The sequence below is a fragment of the Aythya marila genome (assembly GCF_965140915.1).
Source record: "Aythya marila genome assembly, chromosome: 3".
In the NCBI taxonomy this organism is placed as follows: Eukaryota; Metazoa; Chordata; class Aves; order Anseriformes; family Anatidae; genus Aythya; species Aythya marila.
Window position 1 is genome coordinate 75,925,128 of NC_139044.1, and position 21,635 is coordinate 75,946,762.

At 43.4% G+C, this 21,635-nt stretch overlaps 1 protein-coding gene across 1 annotated transcript in view; it reads right to left on the reverse strand.

Annotated features, from left to right (window-relative positions):
* MAN1A1 (mannosidase alpha class 1A member 1) overlaps positions 1-20,370 on the reverse strand; it is a 137,480-nt gene extending 117,110 nt beyond the window's left edge. Inside the window, exon 1 of the mRNA XM_082756116.1 lies at positions 19,645-20,370. Within this exon, the coding sequence (XP_082612242.1) occupies positions 19,645-20,238 (594 nt within the window). The 5' untranslated portion in view covers positions 20,239-20,370. The remainder of the gene's footprint in view (positions 1-19,644) is intronic.
* Positions 20,371-21,635: the final 1,265 nt, after the last annotated feature.

Here is a 21,635-nt window from a genome sequence, read left to right on the forward strand (position 1 = left end):
CATGTTCTGACACACTCTCATGTTACTATGGGGAAACAGCTTCTACTCCATCTTGTAGAGACTTACTCCCTTAATGGGCAAACGTTAGCTCTGTACTGCTGTCTGAACTGACCAGTTTCTCAGCATATAAGGTACCTTACACAAATATATAAGGTACCATAGAAAATACAGAAGGCAGGCTACTCCTCCATCATACAAGCCATTCAACCAACCTTCTGAAAGTTCTGCTTCTTGATAAGCAGAAGGGGAAAAGGGGAAACAAGCAGTTAATAGCTCCATGATACTGGGAAAAGAGAGGCATGGATAGAATTTGTCTTCCAGTACACATTATTCCTTTCCTCTTAATTCCCTTGCTTTTTTTTCAGGCAGGCGTGTAAAACCATGAAAGTTCCCCTGATCAGTTCTGTTGTCTCCATGTTTTATTTCAAGTTGCTCAAAGGAGATCAAAGTATTTATTCTATTTATAAGCACAATACAGAGCAGTCTTTTCCCTTACGCAAACTTTTTTTTTGATAGTTTGGGCCAAGACAAGCCCAATTACAGAGCAAAAGTGAAAACAAAGCATCCAAATTGTCATGGTAATTTCCTAAAATGAGCTATGTCAAGTCACTGAGCTACAACATGTCTGGTAGACTAGCATTTGAGAAGTTCCTTGTTGAAAATCCAACTGTCCACGCCTAAAAAAACAACTGCCTCTTGACCCTTACCAAAACAAAAACAGCAACAAAAGACCCCCAGATGCATTAATTTCACTTGCTTCTTTTGTGGATGGAAAGCTGAATTTGACAGGTCCCTTCCAGGAAGGCTAAAGGGAGAGGAACAGAGCAGACATAGAGCTGCGCTTCCTTAGCAGCCTGCTTGACAGGCTCTGTCAATTCTAATTTCTGTTTTACTTGCTGCCTGTGAGCAAATTTTGTAAATTCTGGAGATTCTGCTTTGGGTGAAGCACTTTTGGAAAATATTTTTTTGTTTGTTTCACATTTGTTCCCTAAAACTACATTGCCCCCCCAGGAAGTCTACCCTGTTCCAGCTACCAAGTCCCTTTACCTCCAAAGCAAACATCTGGGGCTATTCTGAAATGAAGACTAAGAACTCTCTAGCAATATTTATAGTTATGTAAACATTGAAGTATATGTAAACTATATTATTCTAGAACCTTTTCTGGGGCCCCAACACAAACAGCTATAAACTAAAAGACTTTTTGTATGTTAGGCTGGTGAGCAGGGGGCCCACCCAGGCTCGTGGTGCCTCTAACAAGATAGCAGGAACAAGTGCAAGATGCTACAGATAACACAGGAGGAGTAGCACATACACAGATGGCTCGCCCTGTCCTGTGGCACCGCTAAGAAGATAGCAACACAAGAAAGGGCAGGCACTATAGATAACAGACAGAGAACAGCACTTTAACAGAATTTACCAGGGCAACTCTATCACTGACATCAAATAAAGGTATAAAGTCAACAGAACCGAGGTCAGTTGGGAAAGGGAAACAGGACTGGGCTGTTTATTTGGGAAGAGATGAGGACGGTAAATAGAAAGAACTTGGAAAGGGAAAAATAGGAGAAGGAAATACAAGGCAAAGCAAACCATGTGTCTGGGGCTGCTTGGGCTCTCCCCCCTGCCAGCAAGAGAACTTCCTGATGTCCTAACCCTGTATAGGACAGAACAGACCTTACCCCATGTTTACAGCTCAGTATCTGAGCTTTTGGGTAACACTAATGTAATTACACTTATGACAGTTAGCAATTCTCTTTGTGCCATTATGAAATAGTCCCAGCGTCTATCTTCAGGGTCTGTTGCTGTTCCTCTCTCAAAAATAGATTTCTCAGAGTACAAGCCAGGTAACAACTCCTACAGTTCTCAGAACAAATTCCCAGCACATAAAGATGACTGCTGGATGACTAACTGGCTTATCCACCACATTTTCCTGTCCCTAACAGGAGTTTAGAACAGTAAAAGTTTAATAACAGGACAAGCAAACAGAAATACTTCCTATTAGTAATGTAGAGTTTGAGCCAGATGGGATGTCTGTATGATTAATAAATCCCAGGAGAGTCTTCTTTCATGAAATTACCAACTGTTTTCTAACTCATGTAAATTCTTGACATTCGCACAGCCTGGAGAAAGGGCTCGACAGCTCAACAACATAATGTGTTAAAAACAGGTTTGTTCAGGTTTTGTCACCTAGTGGTTGTATTTGATGTGCCTGGTATTGGACAGACAGGAATATTTCTCAGTATAGGCTTAAACAACACCACTATATCCAACATAAAAACTGATTTCTTATTATTACCTCCTCTTACCTTCAATTACATTACATATCCTGGAGGATCCTAAATCTATTTAGTCTGAGAATTTTGAAACAAAATGTTTTTGTCTTTTGGTAATGATTTTTGTACTGGAGAACAGGCTGTCAGAGATGTGCAAATTAAGTTCCTTCTGATTATCTATTTGTGTATAGGAGCTAGAGTGCTTTAAAACTGCCTCAGCTCCTGCATTCTGAACTCTGCAATGCTTCGTAAGATCCATCAATAAAAGCCCTACATAAAATAGTTGTGTGTTATCATAGCATGCAGTCCCACACCACATGGATGACCAGCACCCCTTTGGTCATACTGACACAAAGGTTAGCTGCCTATGATCTCACCGTCCCCATGTACTTACTGATCTCAGAATCAAATCATAGAAAGCCAGAGCTTTTAGCTTTTAAGGATACAAATACAACACTTAGCACATTAAACTAATATGCCTCAGAATGACAGTTTAGGACAATAGAGGTTTCAGTCCTTCTAAGGATATTACATTTCTCCACTAAGAGCCTCTTTTTTTTTTTTTTTTTTTTTTTTGAACAGACAGAAGGTGAACCTACAAGCTATTTCGACAGCTTCTAATGGACTTCTCAAAACTGCAATATGTTTAATTTCCAGAACTTACTCTTTCATAACTTCTCCCTTCAGAAATGAAAAAGGAAGATGCAGTTATTTTAATACAACATTTTCATTAAAAAGTGAAATGTTCCACTCTGATATCAAAAAATTTGATGTTTCATTTCTTCCAAATACTCCTTGATGCTGTGCTCGATACTGAAGTAGAAAAGATACGTTGGTTTCTAATTCCATAAACTAAGATTTCCATTTCAAAATGGCCACTTGAAACAAACATGCACACAACTCCTAACACATCCACACATCTATCTTGTCTGCCTATTTTCATGAAATGCTGAAGTATATTTTCCACATGCACAGAAGATGATTGTCTGCACATACAAAGTTCAACTGCACGTGACTTGAATCTGTGATAGTTATTATTTGTTTTTAAAACAGGATGCTTTGGAAGGTCCCGGCATCACTGCTCCTAATTTTGGACAGTGCACTATTGCCTGGACATAAAGATGTGTACTATTTTAGAGAAGTAGAATGAAGCATTTTTTTTAAAAAAAGGTGAGGTAGTAATTTTGAACCCAATCAGACTACTATCTGCTATGGACAGACGGTAGAAGACTGTCTGTCAGTCCACTGACTTGTTTTTCTACCTTTTTCATACACTTACCTGATAATTATCTTGTGAAATAGCAAACCTGTATGCATTTGAAATATGAACTGAGGATTAGTACAAAGAAATGTGTGTCAAAAAATCAAATTTAGACTTCTATGTACAATTAAGATGCCACTCTCTAAGAGGGAAGTGGAACTTGTTCTAACAAGTAAATTACCTTCCAAAATAGTAATCAAAACACAGGATGTTGCGTGGCCAGGAGATTCAGACTTGATAAGAGTTAGCTTGTCACTTGAATAAAAAGATACTGGTCTGAAGCTACACTTAAATTAAAAGATCAGCTCTCTGAGGTTTATCTTAATGCATCTATCATTAAACATGCGAACTCTTTGTTAAGCTGGAGCACAGAACAGGAAGATTTGTTAAACAGCTTTTAACTTTGTTAAACAGCTGCAGAACTCCATAACCCAAACCTCAACACTATGTCCACACCAGTGATTTTGCTGCCACAGTAACAGCTAAGCCCAAAACTACTTATATGTAGTTACAACCAGGCCAGGATAAGCCTATTTATAAACTTTTAGGTGACAGGGTTAACTGGAAGTTAAAAATTTACCTTCAGTAGATAAGGAAGGTAATGACCTGCTGATCTAGATATGTACAGCGAAATCTTACTGTCTCACCTATCTGTCATAAAAACAAACAAGCCAACTCTGCCACTGCCCTACCCCGCTGAGCAAAACAGACTCACTTCTGTGTATTCTACCTGTATCCATCCACAGAATATATTTTTTTAAGACTGTCATCCCGTTGAAGAGAAATCTGCTTTTAGTCTAGTCCTTTTACATGACCTAGCACAGCAGATTTGACTAAAGGTGCTAGGCAGCGTGTTCACCTGCTTCTGACTTTGAAACAGGTCACTAATGATTGCCCCAGCTACATTGAAGTGCATTTCTCTAGAAGCATCGCATTAGTCGGAGCCCACAGCTGAAGTGCTAAAGAATGGAGCTGTTCTCATCCCCCCTAAGGGCAGAGAGATGCAACAGGGAAGACTTTGGGTGGTGCAGTACAGGAGGACAGATGTCCTCTGGTGCTTAGTGCTGCTGCAGCCTGTCTCCCTCATATTAGGCCAATGACTGAAAGCCAGAAACACATCAGTTCAATTAAAACATACAGCAGATTAGGCTTTGAATTCCTCTGACTCCATGCCTACCTTATCTATGATGCTACTGCTACTTCCTAAGTAGTACTTAATAATAGGCAATAATTAGAATCCACAGCATGAATCTATCAAAGTTAAAACACTGAGCAAGTATATTCTACACCTTCAAAGGAAGTTTCAAAGTCAACATCAAATATACACAGTGACTACTAAAAGTCAATACAGGCTGCTAGTGTGAGGCAGTGCTGAAATGGGACTGTGAACTGAACTCAAGGGGTGTCAAGCGGAATAGACAAAGAATGGCCTGCAAATGGCAACCCACCAGAAATACATCTGCATCTGAAGTTTCCTGACAGCACTAACTAAACTCAAGTTCAAGAATTACACTCATTCAAAACACACACACTGAAAAACTTTAATATTTGCAGTCTGGTGTTTCTTTCATTGATTTTAACTGAAGTTGCTTACTGCTTTCCTCTTCTAGAAGAAAATGGCAGTCCCCAGGGAGTATCATTTGCCTTGTTTGAAACTGACAGATACGGCCATAAAGAAAAGAAGCACTCATCCATTGCAATGCCCAAATTTTCATCACTTTCCATTCTCAGTATGGAGAAAGGGATATCGGAATGCTTTAAGAAAACAAGTGAAAAGCCAGTTATTCTATCAGCAACACGTATTTTCAAAAGAAAGGCACTGGAAAATTTAATCCCCTGCCTTAGTTGGAAGGATCTACTGGTGATCCCACACGTACACACCAGTATTCTAGGGAGCAAACTACTGCAATCAATTTGCTCTACAAAGCACCATTTTTACACATCACTTAAAGTGCACCACTGTTTAGTCAGCCTGGATTTTGTTCAAGTTATAAAGCAAATAAATGAACATACGTACAGCACATGACCAAAGCTTCATGAAAAAGTACAGGTGTTCCACAACTTGCACTTGTTTCCAGTTACACTGCCACATGCAGTCTAAAAGGCTCAGCACGAAATGCACATCTCTTCAGTGATCAACAGTACCACATGCACTCCAGCTACAGCACAGACAAAATTTTCACTTTGCTAAATAAAACTTCGTTGTTGTTGTTCTTGGTTAATTTGTCTTCTGCTTTTATCTGGCAGAACTCAAACTAGTTAGATTTAAAATTGTACTGCTGAAGCCCAAGGGAAGAAAAAGGAATATGGGTCTGTGCTGATCTGGGGAAAGTGGCTAACAGAAAAGGTCTTAGAAGTTTATGAAGATTTAAAATTTATGTTTTTCCTCATGGTATGTATTTTCAGTATTTGTCAGTAAAAAATCAATCAAGTACATTTAGGGATAGATGCTAAAAGACACACAAAAAAGCTTTACTAGAAAGCACAAATATTTCTAAATTAAGCCAGAGGTATTACTGAGATCATAGCTACTTCAAAAACACCAATGATATCACAAAAGCTGAAGAACATGAATCAAACTGAGTGAAGTCCCCAAATGGGAGGGATTAACTATGTGGATTAACTGTACAAATTAATTGTTATCAAATTCCCTCTATGAAAAGCTGATTGAGAACTGCTGATTAGGATTTTCATCAAATGATCAAATACTGAATAAAATATAGACATTTTAAATCTTCCTCTACTTCACTCCAAACAGTCTTTTATATGCTGGTTCTTTGGTAAAACTGGGTACATCTGCAACATTCCCAGTCATTAGCTTTCAAACGAAGGACTACGAAGTTTTACTTCACATACTTCTGCTGTTCTGTGCCCCATCACAAAACCCGCTACATTTCTGTCCTCCTCCTATATGACATCTTTTGAGTATTGAGATAATTTATACAATTTTTTGACTATTTTAAGGAAGTTGAAATTTGGATGTTGTAATTTTTTTGTTTTTTTTTTGAGGGAGGTTAGGGTAAGTGGTAGAAAAGGCAACTTAAATTTCCAGTTGTTTTGATTACAACATTTCCAATGCCTCCCAGGACGTGTCCTATAAACAGTATATTTGAAACAGTACAGCAATAATAGTCAATAGAAATTATGATTTTTTTCCCCAATTATTGCACATTCACAGCTTATTTTACTGCCTGCAGAAGCTCCCTACATAGCACAGGACTAATAGCAACACAAAGTTTTAAGTACAAGAGAATCATTGTTGGTGTGGCTGCAGCAAAACCAGCCACCAAGTTATTAGGAAAATTTCTGCCTGTGTGCAGAGGAGGTGTGGCCAGTCAGACACTAGGTATGTTTGACTTCAAGGTACTAGATCACATCCCCATTTATTTGCACTGAGCGTTCATGCAAACACGTGGACTTTTTTTTCACCTCTTTTTGAGACGTGTCCTTGGCATCAGCTGCTGGGCTTGTTCCTCCCTCAGGAAAAAAAAAAAAAAAAAAAAAAAAAAGTATATATGCATTTTTCAAACTGCATGAAATGGAAAAGGTTCCCTGTAGCAAATAAAGAATAAAATAGGCATCACAAAAATATTGTCTTCGAGCAAAATGGAATAAAAAGCTCTACAGAATGCTCACACCACATAATGTGGTAATAGGTAATTAGCACATGAAGAAGATATTATAAAGTCACTGAAATGAACACGTGCCATCTTACAGTGCACTCCTAAGCGTTTAAAACAACTTAGTAATATCTGTGCCCCTCTAAGTTCCCATGATCAAGACTATAGCTAACAAAAAGTCCTTTTTTTTTTTTTTTGAATGTCCAGAACGTACAGATCAGAAGACTGTACATCTAAAGTTTCTTTTCACATGCAAGAAACCCAAGTGATATGACTTCATTAGCTTATCCCAGAGGACCTGATTTGCATAGGAAAATCAAATGCTGAACTTTTACTTCAAACCACAGATAAAAAATAGAGAAGTGGAGACACAGCCACTGGTCAAGCTTTTTGGATTGCTAAAAAGATTCAAAGTAATTTTATTGATGAAATGAAACCTTCATACACAGACACTGTAGAAAAATTCACCAAAAAATGTCTGATCAAAGATAAAACAAGCTCAACTGCTTTCCAAAACTCAGAGGCCTTTTCCTTAAACTTAATTAGTTCCTACCATAAGTACTTGTATAGGTTTTGCAAATGCTTTTTCACACTTTTAAGTAGTACATAAAAAATATGGGCAAACATTGTTCTCCTAACAAAGGATCACAACGTTAGGGCACAAGTGAGGTTACATAGTCCCTGCTATAGCTGGAAAGAACTTTGCTTCCCATACCACTAAATCATAACATTCACGTCAAATTGAAGGGATGCTCATGCACCACTATGATGCTGGCAGCCTACACTTTTAGAAATGACCAGTGAATTTGGACACTGGACATAATGCAGTATAAAGACTTCATTTTCAAAACCAAGCTCCTGGAAAGCAAGACCACTTCATGATGTCAAAAGTGACAGGGCATTTAATGCTATATGGTTGGACTTCCATGAATTGGTAGTGTAGTGCAATAGTTGACCCTACTGTAAAAAATAAACACAACGTCTGCTGTAAAACAAACAGTAAGTCATGTGAAATAGATTAAAATGTAATTAAAATCAAGTTTGTAAGCTAGTGATAAGTATTTGCTAATTCTAAGTGCTTACAAAGAAATCAAAACAGAACTGTGCTTTACATCTAATTCAATGGTATCAACTTCAGTCACAATACAAACTTCAAACTTATCAACTTTGAACTTATGTTATATTAGCTTTCACATCCCTAGTGTTGTAGGTGTAATGGACAAACATCAGATAACTTATATTTTAATCACAGGTACCCAGAGAAAAGAAGCTTCAGAACAGCACCCAGTTCTTTGATGGCGTTTCTCCCAGGCTGTGTCAGCATGCTAGTAATCCATTCACACCCACACAAGTGCCCAGAGCTGCAACTAAGAGTTTTGTTTTCTATCCACAGCTCATATTTCAAAAATTCAATTTGGAATTCCCTGTTAACCATATTTGTTTGGCCAGTAAACATTTCCTCATTTTTAAGATTTCAAAAATACCAACGAAGCCAACACACAGCACCTACTACACTTACCTAACAAAACCGAGAAAGGCAGCACAAATGAAAATTAGTTAGAAAAGGCCACGTCATTTCCCTACAGCGCCCCACCTCTCCTAATAACAGCTCACTTCAAAACAATTTATGCATGAAAGAGAAGTGTCTAAACCATAAGCCAATGTAAATGCTAGAAAGGAGAGTTTAAGATCATGAAGGAACTGAGGAAGAGAAATAAAACAGAGCCCAGAGTTCAGGGAAACAAGCTCAAGTTGTTCACGGACCTGACCTGCAGGATCCCACGGGAGAGATCCCTGTAGGCTGGAGGTGCCCAGGAGACCTCGCCAACCTCCAAGCACAAGAATGGCCCATGCAGGAGATCACCAGAGTTGAACATGGATTGCCTGGCTGAGACCAAACCCCCAGGGATGCCCATGGAGGGGGATCGCGCAGGAGCTGCCCCACAGCAGTGCAAAAGGCCAGAGCTCAGATGGAAAACTGCCATGGTTTTCATGGCATGGCAGACAGAAGGTGCCTCTACAAGTACATCAGCAGCAAAAGAAGGACCGAGGAAAACAGGGACATGCTACTAAACAGGCTGGGAAAAATAGTGATAAAGGACATGGAAAGGCTCAAGCAATTCATGCCCTTTTGGCTCTGTCTTATTGGCAACACGTACTCCTGGGGCTTAGTGGCAAGAGCTTATCAGGGAGAGATGTTAGTTAAATGAAGATGAAATTAGGGACAGAGCACTTAAGCAAAATGGACACTTTAAGTGGGTATGATAAAAAGGGTCTTCAGACACTGGAATACATTTGTCCATGGTAGCTGCAGAATCTCCCTCCTCAGAGATTTTCCAAATTTGGCTGCAACAAGACTGAGTAATCTGATTTAATTTTGAAGACAGCCCTGCAGATTGACCACATGCTTCCAGAGGTGCAGTGGCAAGTCTGAATCTCCCTCTCTCTCTTTCTGAATGAGAAAATTATATGGTAAGCAGAAGGCTTGGAAAAATAACAAACAAAAACTAAAGCACACATAAATGCAGATCAGCCACGCCTCCAGGACACTTTCAGATGACCAGACTGCATAAAATAACAATTTCCAGTAAGTTTGAAAATTTTCTCACCATGTATCTACTGTCTGCAATGACTTGTCCAAATCTGGTTACTGAAATTCAGGAAATTCTTTGCTCGATTCCAATGTTTTTTATCATTTAATTTATCATTTACCAACTGCCCAGAGTATTTGGCTGTACTGTAAAACGTACATATGGAGATAGATCCGAATATATCTTTGTCTCTCTCTAAATATGAATACAGTGAATTTTTAGTGTAACTGAATGAAGAGGCTTAAGGGCTTTTCTTCAAAAAGGTCATTTTTTGAAATGCCCTTTTTGATCTGTGATGTCACTTTAGCCCTTGACAGGATCGCACACACTTCTACAAAGAGTCGGTTCAGGTTCAGTGCCACACATACCCTAGAGCTTTACAGAACAAGACATAAAAATATCAGTCAGCTTGCAGTTTATCGTTACATAGCACAGTTGTTTTTTTTTTTCCTGTGGCAGTTCCTCAGACAATCTCACCAGAACAAAAAAAAGTAACACACAGCTTTGAAATAGCACGATTTTTTAAATGCATAACAAGTCCAACTCTCCCACTCTCTAAATGGCGATTAGGTTTTCCGTTGCATGATTGGGTGGGAGATGAGGGGGGTGACTCCACCACTGAAAGTTATTAACATCTTTTTCTCTTCTTTAAGCTTCAGTTTAAAGAATTTACTATTACTGTCTAGGTCCAACACAAAATTTGAAGTGCAATTCTCAGAATCACAGATGGGTGGAGAACTATAACCACAGTAACAAGCAGCACATTTCCCTGCAGACAGCAGTACGGGCAAAGCTTTATCATTAGTATCGCCATTCAGTGCAACAACAGATGTCAGTGCTCAAAGGCAGTGAGAAAACTGACAGTGGAGTTAAAGACTGGGTCTGCATCTGTGTGTGTCTATCAGGGAATAGTAAAATTACTACCTCCTTGAGTGCTACACTTTGAAAGCAAAATGTTTTGTTGTTTTTTTTAAGCTTGGGATTCTTTTACACGAGCTACTTTCTATTTCCTTGGAAGAAAGCAGCCCCTGAACAAAAGAAATTTCAAAAGGCACAAAGATGTTTATTATGCATTGAACCAAGCGAAAGAAAATATGCAGATACTTTTTTAAAAAAATAGCCTCGCAGTGGTTGGAATACTAATTAAAGAAGCAATCCACACTGATCGAATGCAATTTTATTGCAATGTTTTAAAAGCACAGACTGGCTTTGAATAAATAATGGAAAAAAGAGCTTTTATGTTGCCAAGCAATAAGATTACCTCTACACAAGTCAGATGATGCAAAATCCTGGAAGAAAGTATCAGATGTTCTTTCCTTCCAACTTTATTCTTATAGATGATACACAGAACTGCCTCTAACCTAAGTGGAAGCAATATATACCTTAACACGAGAACTGCAAAGCTGCATGCTTTTACACTGAAATTGTAGCTTCTGTTTCTGCCCAGCATCAGAGGAAAGAGTTGATTCTTCTGAAAGAATTTTTGAAGAGCACACAGGAAGTCTTGTAACAGCCAGATGCTCCACAGCTACTAGCTCTTTCCTCGCACTGCATCATTTTGGTCCTTCGCTCAAAATTGCCTACTGTCTCTTTCCATCTTCATGTTTTTTCTTACCTTACTAGATATCTGCATTAAAAAGGGTCCAAGTTTCTTAGAAGTCAGACTTACAATCCACTTTATTTCTAAGCCAAGGTACATATAGGTTCCAAGAGAGAGCAGGAGGACAAATGAAAGTAGATTTTACACTTGCAGTTACCTTTGTGTAAGAAACTACACACCTCAGCGTTCCCACAAAGGCTTGCAATGTTTACCAGTTGTAAGAATGTAACAGCAGGTTATATGCTCATCCAATCTGTTTGAAAAGCCTTTAAAATTAGAGGCATCAGAATGAGCAATACCTCTATGTTCATAAACACCAGCTATAAAATCCAATCAGCTTACTGCATGAAGTTACAGCCAATTGTCACGGTATTTCATGCAAGTATTTCTAGGTTACTACAGAGTTCAAACTGACGATTTCAAGATGCAAGAGAGGCAAACCTGGAGTTTTACTACCCTACCTGCCTTCCGTCAAAAAAAAAAAAAAAAAAAATGGACCCCTCCCACCCCTGCAGAGCAAGCTCCTCTCTCACAGTGGCTGCTGGACTCTGGCGGCGAGGCTGCCAAGCCTTCTGTTGCAAGAGGGATTAACCACAGTTCTGAAAAAAGTTTCACTTAATCTGTTTTGGGCAAGCATGTGCTTTATTACTTGCCAATTATGTTTTCATGACAGGCTTGATTATAGAAAGTGATGGAAAATAGGAAGATGCTTCTTATGAGTCTGCACACATTCTTTTATCACATGCTTAAAAAAAAGAAATTTCTTGGATAAAGGAGGTTTTCACACAAAAGAAAGAACGGTACATTGACTATCTGGTACACTGCCCATATTGCTTAATTCCTAGGCCCATCTAAACAATTATTTTCTCCATTTTATAAGCTTAGTTTTAGAAATAACTTAAAAATAGACTACTAAATTCTTCAAACCTCAGTGTCTAAAGCATACTTTATATATAGATGCTTCTGAAAAGAGGAGTTTGTTACCAGAAAAGCACACAACCAGAATGTTTTAGCATCACTGTACCATTTCAGACTGCAATTTATTGCCAGAGAAGTGCTGTACTCTTAGATAGCAGCAAACACTGAATCAAACACTGAATACTTTCCTGAAGTAGTAGACCCTTATTTTGCCAAATAAGTTAGGAAGACAAATAGGAAGACAAATTTATTGTTTAATGGGTAAATAAAGGAACTACTTGTTAAGGCATTCTATTTGAGAATAAAACCACAGGAATTCACACCTACTCTGGCTCCCTAAACTAGGAAAAAAATAAAACAGAAAAAGTGACTACACTACAGAATTGTTACAGCAGTACATTTAAGACAGCTTTAACAACAAGGTGTCTGTCCAACAGTCACACAAGTGCCTACGAAATGCAGTTAATTGCAAGAAGTGCTGTCTTCTGTCTGTCCATGATTCTCTTTTCATAGATCTGTGCTTTAATTAACATCCAAGGAAGCTATCAAAGCCTGACTGTCTACTACCCTTAGAATTTTTTTTCTGCTTGAATGAGATGGACATTTTTCAGCCTTAATAGTTGATTTTAATAAACAGGTGGAGTTTTTCTGCTTCATTTTGCCCACAGCACAGAATTACAGACTTAAGCAATTGTACTCACCAACATTATGATTTACTTCATTTCTCTATGCTAAATGGCTGCCATAGGTTTTCTGTACTAATGTAAAATACGAAATTATCACCAGGAGAATATAACTTCTGCCAAAATGCAGGAGACATTCCATTTTAAGCTTTACCTCACCCCTTTTCATCACCTTATTTAGCTTTCATAAAAGGAGTCCTGTGCATATGGAATTCAGGTTTTGCCTTTGCATAAAACGTGCACATGGTTTTCAGTTAAAGAATTAATCATGTGGTTGATTTTTTTTTTTTTGAAAGCCAGATGTTTTCCACTGCATGTTTAAAGCCTTTTCATTTTCCCAGAATTCTAAGAATCCACTCTAAGGATACATAGAACAACCAGTGAGCTTTGTTAAATTTACCTGCTGAGAACGTAGACCAAGGCTGAACAGGAAAGCTTAATATTCCTCTTGGTTAGTTGACATAAAGCATGTATGGGTAAGGCTGCCCATACATGAACTGCCCCTGGAGACACACCCCATCCTGGTCAAGTGTGCACACTGTCATGCACCAGAATACCCCTCTATCTCATAACTGATAAAAAAGCAGCCAAAAACGACTCACCTGAAACAACATCCCCTAAAAAGACCTTAAGGGCTCCCAACAGAAAGGATGTTAATTTGGCAAAGGCATACTTTACTTCACGTCTTGTAAACAAAAAGATGCCTCTACAGCCTCCACTTTGTTCCCCACCTCTTCCCAGTTTCAAACTCATTGCCTTAGCAGTGGTCCACTGCTTTTCTCCTCCATGCTCAGACCACTGATAGGCCATTTCAGCTCCCTATCCCCTCCAGCAACAAACTCAACAAATGCGTGGGTAGATTTCTGCCTGGTTGGCAGGTCCAACTAGCTCTGCACAGGGTGTGAAGAAATTGCTGAAGAGTCACTGAATCATGCCCTCAGTGATTCAGATGAAGCTTCTCTTTGTCTACAGTGAGTCCAAAGAACGGACCCAAAGATGATAATCAAGGAGCTGGAGCACCTCTCTTATGAAGAGGGGATGAGGGAGTTTTGGTTGTTCAGCCTGGAGAAGATACAGCTCCAGGGAGACCTTACAACGGCCTTACAGTGCCTAAAGGGGGCCTAAAGGAAAGCTGGGGAGGGACTCATTTTCAGGGAGTGTAGCGATAAAACAAGGGGTAGTGGTTTTAAACTAAGATAGAGGAGATTTAGATTAGATATAAGGAAAAAATTCATTACTGTGATGGTGGTGAGGCACTGGTTGCTCAGAAAAGCTGTGGATGCCCCATCCCTGGAGGTGTTCAAGGCCAGGCTGGATAGGGCTTTGGGAAGCCTGGTCTGGTGGGAGGTGTCCCTGCCTATGGCAGGGGTTGGGACTGGATGGTCTTTAAGGTCCCTTCCAACCCAAGCCATTCTGTGATCTTGTAGTGTCATTACATCCCTAAGTAAACTGCTTAGCTTACCATTTCGTGATGTTATATGCCCTAAAATAATCCCTGCCCCTTCACAAGAGCAAAGATCTCCCAACAAACCCAGGGAGAATACCCTTAACTTAGGGAGTAAGACACCTACACACCATATTGGACTCCCTGCATTTAGGTAGTCAACTCACCTCCTCAGTGTCTTTTATAAAACCATTACAAAAAAACAAAAAGCAATATTTGTTAGTAAGGAAGGCACTGTAAAACGTGGAAAAAGAACTAACAGATATAAAACTACTGAAATATTAAAGGTAAGTAAATAAATTAATTTTAAACTCCTTTGAGAAACTGAATGACAGCTGCAAGATGTCAGCATTAAGGTCAAAATTTAAGAAAGCTTCTTTAGAAATACATTGCATCATCGGCATGTTGCCAGAAATCACCACCTTGCTTACTCACTATATGCCAAGGCCCCTTGCTCATAACTGCATCTTGTTCTTAAGAAACTGTACCATCAGGAAATGTGGCTTTTTGTGTTCGAAACCCAAACCATTCCATACTCGAACAGCACTAGTTTACTTCTTCCCCACCCACGTCCTAGGAAGGCCCCCACAACCTTCTTTTCCTAGTACAAGCACCTGGAATTTCAGCCTGCAGGAGTTAGAGGGCTCAGTAATTACTGCTCTTGTATTTCTTTTCCTTTTTTCTGTTCTGAGAAAAGAGGTCGAGAGGCAACACCCTACTGAAGTGCAGCACTTCCGCCTGCTACAGGAGGTTGAACCTCTGCTCTGCAAATGTCACGTTACAGATTCACATTTAACAGAGAAGCCAGTCCCTTAAGATAACTGAAAGGAGAAGTTTCATACCTCCTTCATCCACCTAGCACTGTTCCCTTACCACAGCCCAAGCTGCCATTGAGTGGACCCTTCCCTGATTGCCTTCAACTCAGCAACATGGCATAAAACTTATCCACCTTTTTTTGCTCTGTCACTTTTCTACCAGCTTAGTGAGCTGAAGCTGTTTTCAGAGGGCTCCAGAGGAGTCAGTGCAAAGGAGACAAGGGGAGAAGGCAGGCATGAATAAGCAGCAAGAAGGGATTTCCCCTCTTCTTTTGACAGCCAGAAGTATTAGTGAACTCTCCTTGCCTCACAGAAGTCAATAAAAAGTAAAAACCTCTCAAAACATTCACCAGCCCCCCAGAGCAACAGCAGAACAGCAGCCAGCAAGAAAGCTGCAAGTGTGCGGGAGGGAGCACGGGGCTGAGCACCCCTCGTCAGCAGCAAGATACTCCCTGGCATTTCACCACCAGTCCTCCTTGTTACTGGAGAGTTACAAGTTACAATTATACCCAAGTGCTGCTATGACAAGTGCATATTAGACCTCTGATTATTTCCATGCTCAAAAGTATCCTTTCCTCCAGATATTTCTGAACTTCCTTGCAATGCCGCTGAGACTTCTTGCCTAATATGATGAAGCTACCACAAAATTAATATTTACGACTTAGGAAGCTCCAGAATCACACTGTCAACACAACTTTAAAGGAGTTCTTTCTATAAAGACAGCATGAAGTAATCTCCAGCTGCCGAGTCTGTTTTGCTGCCTTGTGACAACATCTAGCACAAAGGACTGATGCTCAGGAATGACCATAGGCCCAGTGAATAAAACTCCCCTCTTCAGCACTTCTACTCAATGACTGCAACAGCTGAGAGCTGTGCAAGCATTGGGAATACTGTGAGGAACAGATAGCATGACCATGGATTACAGACATCAGGCCCCAGTTTTCCAAGAAGGCTTTTACCCTGAACACATGTCTGAACAGCACCATACAATAATGTGTGCAGGCTCCAAGCTAGCTGTCTTGTGCAGGAACAGCACAGCTGCATTAGTATGGTGCGCTACCAACACCAATAGCTTGCTGCTCAGCAGGATTAATTAGCCCTAATATGATTATATCGCTTCTAGTACCTGAGCAAGCTCACTCATTGTTTTCTATTCCTTTTCTCTGAAATAAAAGAGTTCAGTTTGTTATTATCCTAATGCCTAAATAATTCAATTGTCTTTTTTCTTTTGAAAAGCAAGGAATAAGACTTAAAAAAGATTCAAAGTCAGATTTCCCCAATTGAAACAGTGCATCTCCTGCCTTCATGGCCTGTCTCCACTACTTGTCCTCTGCTAAACACTGCTTTTGTTCATATCAAGCTGCTGCTGTCCCAAACTGATGTTGCACCTGCAAGTCTTTGATGTTATTCTCTCTGTTATTTCTGATCTCCAGGCACAACCAACAGGACAATAGCACAGATTGCAAAAATTTCTGCTTGTTTGAATGGAAGTCATCACCACCTTCCACTCCCCTTTCCTTACAGATGGGGAACAGGTATCACAGGAAGGACTTGCTCAAAGGAGGGGCCACCTCTCAGATCAGAAGTGGAGAAGCAAGAACAAACCACAACCTCCTCACTTGCAACCCAGGGCTCCTATCGTGACACCAAAAGAGAAACCAGAGTGGGGCGTAACATGTACCCAGACCCTGCTCTGAGTCATGGAGACACCACAACATCAGTGAAACTGTGTGAAGAATGCAAGTGCCAACAAAACACAACTTCACTGATAGCCTCAAAAGCAGCCGGGCCTCCATGCTCAAGCCTTCCCAAAACACAGCCTGACAAAGATGCGCAGCGCAGGCAACGTCAGGTCAGCCAGTAGAAGACGCAGCAGTCACAAGTGACTGACAGAGGTTTTACAACAGGAAGTATTGGGCAAACCCTGCTGCAGGCAGCACTGCCAGACCCTCTTCCAATGTCTGCCTGCAGTTCATCATCAGAAGGAGAACATGAGGGGCATCGCAGCACACAGCAGGGTCTCAGGCCCAGGCCCCATGCCATAGGGGCAGGCCTGCAGGCAGGCAGGCCTCGCAGGTGCAACTCCACGGGGTGGCTGCCACATGCGGACACTGAGGACAGCAGGGTTGTTCTCTCTGAGCAGAAGGCAGCAACAAAACAAGATCTCTACTTCTGCTTTGTTTTTCTTTAACGAGACCTTTGCTCACTCGATAAGCTAGTAGAAACTTTTATGTTTTTCTAGCTCTCCATCATACCGTGTTTGTTTCAATACTAAATAAAGCTCATGAATCTTTATATTCCCACCTCTTTCAAGTTTCACTTTTTGTTTTTTAAATGTGCCACAGAAAAAGAAAAAAAAAGGTTGAAGTTTCTATAACAAAACTTTGTTAAGAAATGCTACACGCTCCCTTTCAGCTCTCTCCGCCCTCACCTTTACATTGCCCTGTTGACAATGCAGAGCTCTTTGAGGACAGAAACACGGGGAAGCACAGCCTTACTCATTCACATTCATTTCTTACAAAGTAGCCTGCTTCCTTTTGCCAGAAGCATCCTCATAACTAGTTTCAAGTTTTGAGTCCTAACCCTACGACATACATCATGCCATGGCAGGTGTAAATTCCAGGCTCAAAAGGGTGTGAAGGCAGAAAGATTTGTCCAGTTTACACCTCCAGCAGGCAACAACCAGGCACAAGGAGAGGAGCTTTAATGGGTAGGTTCCACCCTTTCTGTGCACGTACAGTGCAGTAGGTAGCGCACCCTTCTGAAAGTTACAATTTAAAACAATTTCTAAGAAGCCCGCTGATCAGAATTCCAGCTTAACAGTAAAGCATGTACACAAAAAGGTGAACAAGACAGGGAAAAGAGCAACCTTAAGTCCAACATATGAAACAAGTTAACAGAAAATAGGAAACGCTGTTCTAAGGCCAGGAAAAAAAAAAGTATTCTTCAAAGAAAGAAAAATCAGATAGGTCAAGGTACTGCAGAAACGCAAAAGCAATTGAGTAAACAACACGATAAGTTCACACACTGGATCGGGAGGAAAGAAAACTCCCAGAAACAACACACAATGTTAAGGAATGATACTGAGATAAAAAGGAAAAATAAAGATCTGGAAACTAAATGCAGTCTCTCTGTCATCATTTCCTATGCTTACAATTGCCAAACATCTGGTCCGGGGGGTTATTGTACTGTCGGTGGTTCCCGGGTAGAAACGGAGGAGAAAGAAGAGCGATAGGATGGAAAGGGAGAAAGAAAAGGAAGAGGTCCCAGGGCACATATGTATGCGTGTGCACACTTACATCTAACATGCACAAGGGTGCAAGTGTGTGCACGCTTACACACTTGCGTACAAATAGAATAGAAGATCGCTGGGCTTGTTGGCATGGTGCTAGACCAGCAAAATAAGAAGTATACTCAAGTTTTATCTTCCTCCTCCTGCTTATTTACTTGTTGCACTCCTCTGTTCTACAGACTGTCATACATCAGGTCTGAAGCTTCATTATGCTACTCTCAAATACTCGTACATGGCAATTCAAGATAACCAGAAACATAGTTTGTTGGTATTTCTAATTGTTCTGGATGCCTCAGGGAGGCTGAGAGGCTGCAAGCAGTGAGAACACAGTCTCTGCACACTTCAAGATGTGATCTGTACTGTGCATTCGTGAGAGCTTCCCTGTTCTGAACACCTTTGCGTCGGCATCTACTGCTTATGACTGGTGCACAGTTTGCTAAAATAGTTAAACGGATGCTAGGACTTCAGAGCACGGCACACAATTTGAGATTTGTGAGAGCTTATTATTTGGTGCTCCGCGTGATGCCAATGCCGATTTTTCAGCCCGCTCTGTGCAAACATGCAATAAAAATAAATCAGCCTAAACAGGGCTAACGATGTTTCACGGAAACACTCCGTGCTTGGGAGGCTCGTTCCCATCCCCGCAGAAGGGGCAACACACGCTACTTATTAATTTACGAACTAATCCCCGCGGGCAGCAGGAATTGTCAACTCGATAAATACGGGCTGCCGGCAACGACAGGAAGTTGAACGGCAAGAAGAATTAATAAAGAAAGAAAGAAACGAGCCTCGTTGTGCCGCGGGGGACCCCAGCGAGCCCTGCTCACGGCAGGCACGGCCGGGAGAGCCCCGCCACTGCCCCGGGAGGCACGGGCAAAGCCCGGCGAGCTCCGCGGAGCCGTGCGAAGGCGTCGCGGGGCCGGGAGCTGCCAGCTCCTGCCGGGGGGCCCCGGCGGCTGCGAGGAGGAGGAGAAGGAGAAGGAAGAAGGGAGGAGGAGGAGGATGCGGAGCCGGCACGCAGCTCCGGCCGGGGCATCCCGCAGCGGGGCGAGGCGGGGGCGCTCCCCGGGCTCCCCCCCGCCGCCGGCGACCTGTTGCCGTGCTCGGGGCCGCCCCGGGCCGGTCCCCGGGAGCGGCGGCTGCCACCCACCTCTTTGATCTTGGCCCTCCGCTGGCGCACGGCGGGGTCGGCGGGCTCCTGCCCCGCGGCGCCCACGGGCGGGCGGAAAGGGCGCTGGGGCAGCCCGGAGGCGGCCGGCTCCTTCCTGCCGCGGGCGTCCTGCGCGACTTTCTCCTTGTCCCGGCGGATGTCCCCGCGGATCTCCTCGGGCAGCTTCTGCAGCGTCTCCTTGGCCTCCCGCAGAGCCCGCTCGTGGTCGGCGCGGATCCGCGCCAGGCTGCCCCTGCCCGCCGCCGCCGGGCCCCCCCCGGGCTGCGGCGGGGCTCGGGGCTGCCCGCCGGGCGGCGGCGGCGGCGGCTGCAGGGCGGCCGAGTGGAAGAAGACGCCGCTGAGCAGCTTGGAGGAGTCGGGCAGGAAGAAGATGGCCCCGAAGCAGAGGGTGATGAAGGCGCTGAACACCAGCAGCAGCACGAACTTCTCCGTCAGCCGGAACGCGCCGGGGCCCGCCGCCTTCCGGACCCCGCCGCCCGCTCCGCCGCCGCCGCCGCCGCCTCCCGCGGGGCCGCCCAGCGCCCCCGGCCCCGCCGCGCTACCGAACAGCGGCAGCAGGCTGGCGGCGGGCATGGCCCCCGCGCCGCCTCAGCGCGCCCCGCTCCGCTCCGCTCCTCTCCGCCGGCGGAAAGTTTCCCCGGGCGGCCGCGGCGCGAACTTCCCGCCCCGCTCTGCCCCTGCCTCTGCCTCTGCCCCTGCCTCTCGCTCGCTCCCTCCCCGGGCCCGCCGGCGGCGCTCGGCGTCTGCGGGGCGGGCGCCGTCCGTCAGCCCCGGCCCATGCTGCCGGGACGGCGCCGCCGCGGGTGCCGCTCCCCGCTCCGCCCGCGCCCGACTGCCGGGCGGCGTTGGGGCGGGGCCAGGCGGGGCGGGGCCGCCGGCCGGCCAATGGCGGCGGGGGCGGGGCGAGGAGGGGCGGGGCGTAGCGGAGGGGGGCGGGGCTCCGCGGCCACCGCCCCGCGGCTGGCGGTGGGGCGCGGGGGCGCGCCGGGGGGGACGCGCAGGGGCGCGCTCGGGGGTGGCCGGGAGAGGGGCAGCGTTTGGCAGCGCGAAGTGTTTTGGGGCCCTGCCCGGGCAGTGCAGCAGCGGAGGTGCTGTGGTGCCGCCTCCGGACAGGCAGGGCACGGGGTCGGAGGTGTGCTGCTCCCTGAAGGGGCTTTGGAAAAAGGGCGAATAACACGCAGCGGCAGGGGGAAGGCTGGGCTTTGACCCAGGGCAGGGAGAAGGCATCGCACGGGCTGCAAAGGCACGGCTGGAAAAGGGCTGGGCGCGGGCCTCGCTCCGCTCCCAGCAGAGTTTAAGGGGAGGTTCACCGCTGGCTTAACGGGAATAAAGGCAGGCTGCGTCCCAAAACCCCGCTCTTTAGAAGTTAGAGCCTGAGATAGATTAATTGGAAACAGGCTTAGGAGAGCCAGTTACATGCAAACGTTGGACCGAGTCCTGCAAAACTCCCTCCAGTCTACGAGCAAACGCTTCTGTTAAACTTCAGGATTACATCTGAAACGGAAGGATCAGCAGCCCACAATTTGCATACACCAAAATCAATCATTTCCTTTATTTTTTTTCCTTTAGTTTTTGCTCTGATTTTCCTCTAAATCCTTTTTTTTTTTTTTTTTTTCCTGGGTTGCGTTTCCCCACAGCTAGATACGAAGGTCTTGCTTAAACGCTTGTGATTTTGACATGCCTTTCCCAGAAATGTGTAACGCTGCCTGGAGAGCTGTGCCAAGATCAAACTGCTTCGGATTGAAGAGTTCAGCCTGCTTGGAAAAGGGGATAAGAATCTGTGCCTTTTTTTTTTGTTGTTGCGTTGCTTTAAAGGAACGTTTCAGGTGGCAAACATGGAGTTTAGCTACTGAAAGGCAGTTGACTAATGAAAAAGCTTCCTAAATGGTGAAATACCACTCAGTTCCAGCGAGCATATTCTGTTTCAATCGCTGCATATGTGGGCGTACAATATTTTTCACAGATTGCCC